The sequence below is a fragment of the Fulmarus glacialis genome, unplaced genomic scaffold (assembly GCF_000690835.1).
Source record: "Fulmarus glacialis isolate BGI_N327 unplaced genomic scaffold, ASM69083v1 scaffold10556, whole genome shotgun sequence".
NCBI classification, from domain to species: domain Eukaryota; kingdom Metazoa; phylum Chordata; class Aves; order Procellariiformes; family Procellariidae; genus Fulmarus; species Fulmarus glacialis.
The window spans coordinates 42878-52006 of record NW_009218771.1 but is presented as its reverse complement, the minus strand read 5'-3'; the positions used below and the strand labels follow the sequence as shown (position 1 = coordinate 52006).

Genomic DNA, 9129 nt, shown 5'->3' with positions numbered 1-9129 from the left:
GGGAGGCAAGGTGGCAGCTCATTAGTTGGGGCCGGGATGGAGAGCAGGGCACGTCAGGCTGTGGGGAATGCTTCCAGTAAAGGGTGTATCACTGTGTATGTGGCATAACGTTCAGGTGCGATTTGTTTTTGCATCATTTGCTGTGTGAAATGTTTTGACACAGGGGACGCTCGATTCCTGATGAAGCTCAGGGGTGATGCAGGTCACATTAGCAAAACTGAGGTGCTGGTTATCTGTTGGAGGGCTTCATAAGGCTGTACCCCCCTGTGCTGTGAAGTGGTGTGTGGTGGAAACACGTGTACATGAAGTGGCATGCCTTTGTAGTCACAAATTATAACCACTTCTCAGCACTGTTCGGTTCAGAGCTGTGGTACTTGTCTGAGATCATCTCATCACCATTTCTTCCTTTTTTTTTTTTTTCCCCCATCTCTCTGAGGAACCCAACTGTTACAGCCGCAGCATTCTGGCTGTGTGCACAGTTGTACCTGCATGGGGTTAGTTTCCTAACCCAGGGGCAGTTTACCAAAGGCTTCATTGTTTGCAGTGTTTCCCTTAGGCTGATTACATGGTGCAAGGTTGCCGCTGAAGAAGATTACCAAGAAAGCAATCTATATCGCTATTAAACTTTTCTGTCAAGGTCTGTGACGCTTTGGTATGCTGCGCTATTCAGGGAGGTGTACAATCAATGTAAAGTAACAGTGTGATGACCAGTCAGTTGTTTCTTTCATGTGAGAGAAAGCAAACAAATGGCAAGTATATTCCATGATAAATTCAAGGTTTATTAGGTTCAATAACTGTTCCCTATTGGATGCTATGTCACAACATTTTATTGAGTGTGGCAGGGAAATGTAGGTTATGAGAGGATTCTGTTTTACCTGGTATTTGTTGTGGTAGTACCAGTGGCTATGCAGAGTTGGCATTTTTGAGTTACAAGTTTGGAAATGCATGGACACATTCTTGCAAGTTTTTTCCTCATACAGTGTTGCCCGCTGTTAACATTTGGGGAAACCAGATTGTGAGGTTTATATACGTGGTAAGAATTGAGGAATTATGTCATACTGTGTATATTATTGAATATAAATACACAGACAATTACTCTGAGTTTAGGTACTGAAGTAGATATGTTCTCCATGTTTGTTTTAACATGCATAGTTATTTTGTTATGTCATGTTAGATAAAGAACAAGTGTCCTGAACAGGTGTTGTGCAAAACAGTGTTGGGACAAGCTGCATTAGCGAAAATAAATTTTCAAGGACTCAGCTTTTTGTCTTGACTGCTGCAACACTGTCTTCAGTCATGGCTGTCTGACAGTTAAGAAATCTGCCTGTTTGCTGAGAATTTATGTTGGCAAAGGAGGTTTTGGAAACTGCTTAATTGCAAAGGCACAGCCTAGTCAGGATTTCAATTATTCTTAAATCAGACTGCACTGGTGATTTTGAACAAAACTTGGGCTGGTAGAAGTTGTGGGCAATCTGAAGTTTAAGCAAATTGATTTTGGAAAAAGATGCAAGTAGACAGTTAACTTCCTGAAAGCAGTTCTAAAGGTTAGGTTGGAAATTTTGGAAGATGTTACAACTTATTGCTCTGTGTCAGTTACTTGTTCCCTGTGCTTGTCAAACTGCAGGGGCTCTTTCTCAAAGCTGTAGGTAACCACGCAGTGACTCTGTTGCCAACCTAAAGTACAGGTGCAGTGTAAACTTTAAGTAGTGCAGCTCCAGCATGAAAAGACCTACTTTGACCCACAAGACGTGACTGATGTTGGTGAGCTTAGATCTTTGAACAGATTAAAAGCTTTAAGGAAAAATGCAGATTTGCCCAGAAATCAGGGTGGGAAATGCTGCAGTAGAATCTTGCCTGAATAGAAGAGGGACATTGGGGTCAGGATGAAGGAGTGAACTGTTTGAAAGGAATGCATGTTATAAAATAGACATCTCCTTTGTGTAGAGAACTGTGAGCTAAAGAAGTTCTGTTCTTCTGCTTTTATGGACCCTAGCTGAAATCCTCATGTTAGTGATGATGATCCTACAGTTGTTATAATCGTAACGGATACAGTCCTAAAGAGTCCAGAATGCTGGAATCCAATCCACTGGCTTGAACTATGACTGAATAAAGAAAAAAAAACCTCACCCCAACTCAAAACCCCTACCTGTGTAAAGGTGCTAGTTGCTCCCTTTCCTTCCTGTGTTGGGGTTTCCTTGCTGTCTCAGTTTCCTTGCTGTTTTTGCTTGATGGCAATCTGAAAAAAATTGACAAGATTGCCTGAATGAATGTGACTTGGCGATCCGTTGATATGTGGGTTTTTCCCATCAGAGTAATCCTTCCTTTTTATATATCTAAATATGTGTTTATATTTATTGGTTAGTTGTGACATCATGTGAATCTGCAGCTTGGGAGTTTTGTCTGCATGTTTTGAACCGCAGTTCATACCAGCAAATTTAAGCCGTTACATTGCAGCTCTCTAATCTGAAATGAAGAACATCTGTTTTGCTTAACTGCAAAGAACTGGAAGGAATGCACATTTGCATAAGTGGGTAATGTTTAAGATGTGGATCAATATGAAGAAAAAACCATATGTGCTGAGCAAAAAGCTGCCTATTCAGATTGTGGTTTGCTTTGTGTGTTCCTGCATGTGCATCTTTCCTCTAAAACAAGAATCCTTTAAAGATCCTGCAGCTGGTCTAGCGCTGAGGCAGAGGCAAGGAAAAGGCATTGGTAGAATAGGCAATTAAAGGATTTGTAGTGTTAGCAGGCTGCTTTCCACTACTACACTGGCCTTTTCAACAGCAGCATGGCTGAAATTAGAGTTTTTCAGGATAATTTGGGGGAGGTTATAGGTATTGAGTGTGCTTTGAAGTGGTGCTGTTAGTCCCAGTCTAGAGAGTGTCAGGCCTATGCTCTTTAGGATGGAAGCAGTCTGTTTCCTCTGAGATACAATCCCAGGTTTCTTTTTTCTTTAAGTTTATATCTTTCTAGTTAGCTACTTTGGCCATGAATAGCCTTAACTTCCTATAGCTCTTTTCGTTTTCAGTATTCCTGTCCAGGCTAACTGCTGCATGGATCTGCTTGCTCTAGAAGTCCTTCACTCGCATGGGGAGCAAAGCAGATGGGTTAACCTAGCAATGTATCAATCTGTCTTGCTTTCTAGCTTGAGGTAGTGTGGTCAGACTGAGATCCTCTGCTGTTTTCTTTGTTAGAGGTTATGTAAGACTTTGTCTGTATGGGAAATTCAGTCACTGGGAAAACTTGTCTCATGGGACAGATATGGATGAAACTTTGTGATAAGATCTATTTCTGGACGCAGATATGTTCCAGGATTTTGCTAATGATTATCATCACTTGGTTTTGGTTTTATACGAATGTCTTCTTATTTTTTCAGTTTACTGGCATATCTGAGCTCTTTTGTAGTTTTTTGCTTCCTCATAGGAAGACCATAAAGAGTGCTGTCCTCGTTTAGGAATAGAATGGCATGGTCTCTGCAAGTCCCATGTTTTTGGGTGCAGAGGTCTACCTGTCTTCAACGAAAACTAAATTGTCACGCTGCTTCTCTGTGCTGCAACTTGGTGTTACAGGTTTACCTGTCCTAAAAGTTTGTTTGTTGACAGCTTGCGTATGGCTGGGCTTTTGCCTTTGTCATAGCCAAAGGAATGAATCTTAGGGTTTGAACTGCATCTTGTACTTTGCCCATCTGCACTGAAAATCACAAGAGGTTTTTAAAGCAACAGATTTCTAAGTTTTATGTATTTATTTATTAACATATTTCTGCAGAAGTATGTCACTTCCCTCAAGTCAGACCTTACTTCTCCATTCTCTGCCTTTCCCACTTAGATCTCCTTCGTAAGTAATCCCTCAAACATGCCTTCCTATGGATGCCACATTTCCCAAGCTAGCTGGGACTAAACTAGCTGAATAGTTACTTAGTCACGTGAGCTAACTTGCTGTGGTTGTACACACTCCCACTTGCAGTTCATTGATTTGTCAGGTTTGCTTGGTTGGGCTTAAAACGCAATATGTGTACCTTAAGGTGGCCATGTCTTGTCAAATTTCAACCCTTAGCTCTAACCTTAACTTAATTGGGCATTTCTTAGAATTCAGGCATGGTTTTTGAAAGGATCTGAGGATTAGGTTAGTCTGGCTCCATCTTGGGTTTTGCCATGAAACGGTAAACCAGTCTGAATGGGTTTTGGCTCAGGAGGCAATTAATGCCAAGATTGGAGCATTGATTCAGCAATCACCAGGTCTTAGTTATTGTTTTGGCCCTAATACGTAGTTTGCATGCCTTCCAGCAACAACAGAAAAGTCGCAATTAGGATAGTGTTATGGTTGGTAAAACAGGGGTATGGTAAAAGCATCATTGTGACCTCCAGCTGTGTTCCCTGCAGCAAATAATCCAACAGACTTCTCTCTATGATGAAGTCTATGTGGATACAAAAAAAACCAACATGGCTTTAAAAATAGCTTTAGCTTGTGAATGATGGATGTCAAGTATGGTAGGTCATTCAATTCCAACATGGAATAAGAGAGAAATAGATTTCAATTAACGCCACAGCGGTCTCTTGGGTAGCTTGTATGGGAGTGTCAAACCAGAGCCCTCTGTGTCTTATGTAATACCAGCTATTCTTTCTTTCCTGTCTTGAACAAATAAACTGTCAACCAAGGAAAATAAATTATTTTATGATTCTACTGTCATTTTCAACTTTTTATGCAGTTTATGTGACAGTTTTGTGGCTTCCCCTGGAATTCTCTGTGCTTTCAAATTAATGCTTGTGACAGGTTTGCAGTTCTGTGACAAGACAGAAAAGGGTATTACTACTTCTCTTTCCTGTTATACATGTCTATGTGAGTGCTGCTCTCTGTGTTCATGCTCCGTGGAGCACACTACTTTTTCAGTAAAACTCAGAGCAGGCGATGATCCTTCTAGTCAAAAGAATTTGAGTAGAATTTAGGTTAGATTTTGATGGAGTGTAGGGTTGTTGTTGTGGATTTTTGTCTTGTTTTGTTTTTAAGTGTTCATGTTCTTTCTGCAGGATATGTGAATGCACGACTGGAGAAGGAAACACCAATATTTAACAAGCAAAGGATTGATTTTGCTCCTCCAGAGAAAATTAACAGCTTAGTGGTCTCCTCTAACCAGCTCTGTATGAGCCTTGGCAAAGACACCCTTCTCAGGTAATGCTGCCAGAGACCTGAACTTATTGCTTGTTTTCCCCTGCCTTTTTTTTTCTTAAGTTGCTAGAGAATGTACAATTGCAAACTGGATAAGAAGCCACGAACCAATATGGAAAACAGTAAGCAATTACACCTCCGTGAACTTCTGTTGGAAGCATGTTTTCATGGTTTCTCTTTGCAGGATTGATCTTGGGAAGCCAGATGAACCTAATCAGGTAGAGCTGGGACGCAAAGATGAAGCCAAAGTCTACAAGATGTTTTTGGACCACACAGGTGAGGCAATGGACTATGTATATTTACAGACAGTGGTTGGCAGCAGATGTAACTGAACGTGCATAACAAGCACTGGCAGAGGAGTTCTCTTTCTGTTCTGTCAATAAGGAGAGCAGGTGGTTCTTCTGTGGGCAGGACTCCATTGCCCAGGGGCCCTGCCTGCTGATATGCCCCTGTGCTATTAGAAAAACACTGGCTTGTTGTGTGTATGTTGTTGCTTTTGAACTCTCTGAAATGAACGTATGTAATTAGGCTGCTCTGAGCAAGGCTGCTAAAAGCAATAAAAGGAAATCTTTGCAGTCACCCTGTGCTGTATGTGGAGTGTAAAACGTTTGTAGCTCACTGTAGCCTTGACTTTAAAAAACAAAACAAAAGTTTGGAAAGAGATGCTCATATCTGTCACCAACTGCCAGGGATAGGAGAGAACTCTGGGAACTGTTTGTCCTTAGAACACTTATTGAAACAGAAGAATACCTTCTCGCTGAAGCATCTGGGACTAGTAATTTAAGTTTGCAACATATGGACTACTGTTCTGATCCAGCATGGAAATCCCCCACATTCCTACGAATGCCTGGGAAAGTCTTGGATTAAGTATGTTGATATCGGAGCTTATCAAATGTGAGGATTAGAAGCCTCAGGAATTTGGCTTGATTAGGCAGAGTCTTAATTTGTTCTCTCCTTCTCCTTCCCATACCCCTCTCCTGTTGGCAGGCTCTCATCTCCTGATTGCTCTGAACACCAGTGAATGCCTTTACCTGAACAGAAGTGTTCAGAAAGTGCGAGCACTCTCCCGCTGGAAAGGCCACTTGATTGAAAGTGTGGGCTGGAACAAATTTCTTGGTTCAGAGACCAACACTGGGCCTATCCTGGTGGGGACAGCCCAGGGGCAGATCTACGAGGCTGAAATCTCTGTCAGTGAGGGAAGCCTCTTCAGCACGAATCCCGACCAGTACTTCCGACAGGTCTACACTCTGGAGGAGGAATCAGGACCTGCCCCAGTCTGCTGCTTGGAGATTGAACGAGGGATAGAAGGGAAATTTTTTATTATAGCCACCACTCGAAAGAGACTCTTCCAGTTTGTTGGCAAAGTGCCTGAAGGGACAGAGCAGCAAGGCTTCAGCTCCATATTTGCTATGCATGCTGACCATTTGCCCAGCTTCCGGGAGTTTCCGGCCAGCTTTGGTTTCAGTGAGATAGCCTTTTACACCCCAAAACTGCGCTCCAACCCACGCTCTTTTGCCTGGATGATGGGAAATGGTGTTTTATATGGTACATTGGATTATAGCCGTCCTGATTCAATTTTGAGTGATGAACGGGTCTGGGTTTATCCTTCTGATATTGACATAACTGTGAACAAGCCAATATCCATTGTACTTACCCAGTTCCATTTCCTGTTGCTGCTGCCTGATCGGGTGAAGGCTGTATGCACTCTGAATGGGCAGGTTGTTTTTCAAGATCTGTTCCTGGAGAAGTTTGGCTTACTGACACGCATGATCAAAGATCCCACAGTCCAGCAGATATGGATCCACACTGAGAAAGTAGTGTTTCGCTACCACGTCCAGCGGGAATCTAGAGATGTGTGGAAGATGTATATGAATATGAACAAATTTGATTTAGCCAAAGAGTATTGTAAAGACCGTCCAGAGTGCCTAGATATTGTGCTGGTGAAAGAGGCAGAGCACTGCTTCCAAAACAAGAGGTATCTAGACAGTGCCAAATGTTATGCACTGACCCAGAACTACTTTGAGGAAATTGCCCTTAAGTTCATTGAAGCCAAGCAAGAAGAGGCCCTGATGGAGTTTCTGATTAAGAAGCTAAGTAACCTAAAGCCTTCTGAGAAGACACAGACAACTCTGCTGACCACGTGGTTAACAGAGCTGTACCTGAACTGGCTAGGTATATTGGAAGGAGATTCCTCACAGCGAAATCTCTATTTAGATACACGGGAGAAGTTTCGCACTTTCCTGAGCAGTCCTAAAAACAAAGACTGTCTATTTAATAACCGGGCATCTATTTATGAGCTGTTGGCAAGCCACGGGGACACAGAGCACATGGTCTACTTTGCAGTCATCATGCAGGACTACGAGCGCGTAGTAGCTCACCACTGCCAGCATGATGAGTACGATGAAGCTCTAAATGTGCTGTCCAGGCACAGAGACGAGAAGCTGTTCTACAAGTTCTCTCCAGTCCTCATCCAGCATATTCCTAAGAAGGTAGTTGACGCTTGGATTTCTATGGGCTCTAGACTGGATGCCAGGAACCTCATTCCAGCCCTTGTTAACTATAGCCAGAGTGCCAGCACCCAGCAGATCAATGAAGCCATTAGATATATGGAGTTCTGTGTCTATCAGCTGGAGGAAACGCAGCAAGCCATTCACAACTACCTGCTGTCTCTTTACGCTTTGTGTCGGCCGGACTCGCTGCTATCATACCTGGAGCAAGCAGGAACCAACCCAAACAGGATCCACTATGACCTGAAGTATGCATTGCGCCTGTGTGCAGAGCATGGGCACCGCCATGCGTGTGTCCATATTTACAAAGTGATGGAATTATATGAGGAGGCTGTGGATCTTGCCTTACAGGTATATGTGTGTCTGTGCATGCATGCTATGATATATAGGAATGTAGCTTGTTCAAGTTATCTCGAACAATGAAGCATTGAGAGGAACTGAGCAGACTCATCAGTACAGGAGCTGTGCAGCTAAGTCTAGGAAGAAAGACCTGTCTCTGTTAACATACTTGTGTCTTTCACAATTGTTTTAAGTAGCCAGCTGACTGTGACAAGCCATAATTGAGGGTAGGGGCATGGAAAGTACAAGGGGGTGTACTGTCTGTCTTAAGTTCAGTCTCTAACATAAAATACCTTTAACATATCTGCATTTATGCAAGACTTGTATAGCTATTGTTCAGGATTCTAATTACTTCCTATTCCTAGCTGTGATAATTATCACAGAAGAATGCCTTTGTCAGCTTAATCTGACCTTCAGGGAGATGTTGGAATTTTTTCTGCTGGCATTGCTATGTCTTTGCTGAAATGTGTGTGGCCAGCAAAGATACTATAACACGGATTTGCCCTTATTGTAGTGCTGGGCTTTGTTGTTCTCTGCTGAATAGCAAGCAAATATTCAGGCAGTAATACTGGTGGAGAGGTGTTTGACATGTAAACAAGGAGCAGGTCAGTAGTGCAGCCCCACTGCAATGAGATAGCAATAGAAGTTTTCTATTAATGCCTTCTATAATGGACAGCAGGCTTTGAAGTTGAATGGTGGATAAATGAAGAGGGAAGCTTAACTCAGTTTCCTTGTCTGTCCAACTTCTAGGTGGATGTTGATCTTGCCAAGTCCTGTGCAGATCTCCCTGAAGATGATGAGGAACTCCGGAAGAAGCTCTGGTTGAAGATTGCTTGCCATGTTGTTCAGGAAGAGAAAGATGTCAAGAAGGCAATGGCCTGCCTCTCCAGCTGTGCCCTGCTGAAGATTGAAGACGTCCTGCCATTCTTTCCAGACTTTGTCACTATTGATCATTTCAAGGAGGCAATCTGTAACTCCCTGGAGGACTACAACAAGCACATTGAGGAGCTGAAAAGGGAGATGGAGGAAGCCACACAGAGTGCCAAGAGGATCCGAGAAGACATCCAGGAAATGAGAAATAAGTATGGCTCTGTGGAGCCTCAGGAAAAATGTGCTGCTT

At 42.7% G+C, this 9129-nt stretch overlaps 1 protein-coding gene across 1 annotated transcript in view; it reads left to right on the top strand.

Moving 5' to 3' along the window:
• The window catches only part of VPS18 (vacuolar protein sorting 18 homolog (S. cerevisiae)), a gene marked incomplete at its 5' end in the record, with an annotated part of 9995 nt that overhangs the window by 246 nt on the left and 620 nt on the right, over positions 1 to 9129 (top strand). The window contains 4 exons of the mRNA XM_009580148.1: positions 5025 to 5166; positions 5348 to 5439; positions 6151 to 8021; positions 8760 to 9129. The exon at positions 8760 to 9129 is cut by the window's right edge and continues 620 nt beyond it. Of these exons, the coding sequence (XP_009578443.1) occupies positions 5025 to 5166; positions 5348 to 5439; positions 6151 to 8021; positions 8760 to 9129 (2475 nt within the window). The remainder of the gene's footprint in view (positions 1 to 5024; positions 5167 to 5347; positions 5440 to 6150; positions 8022 to 8759) is intronic.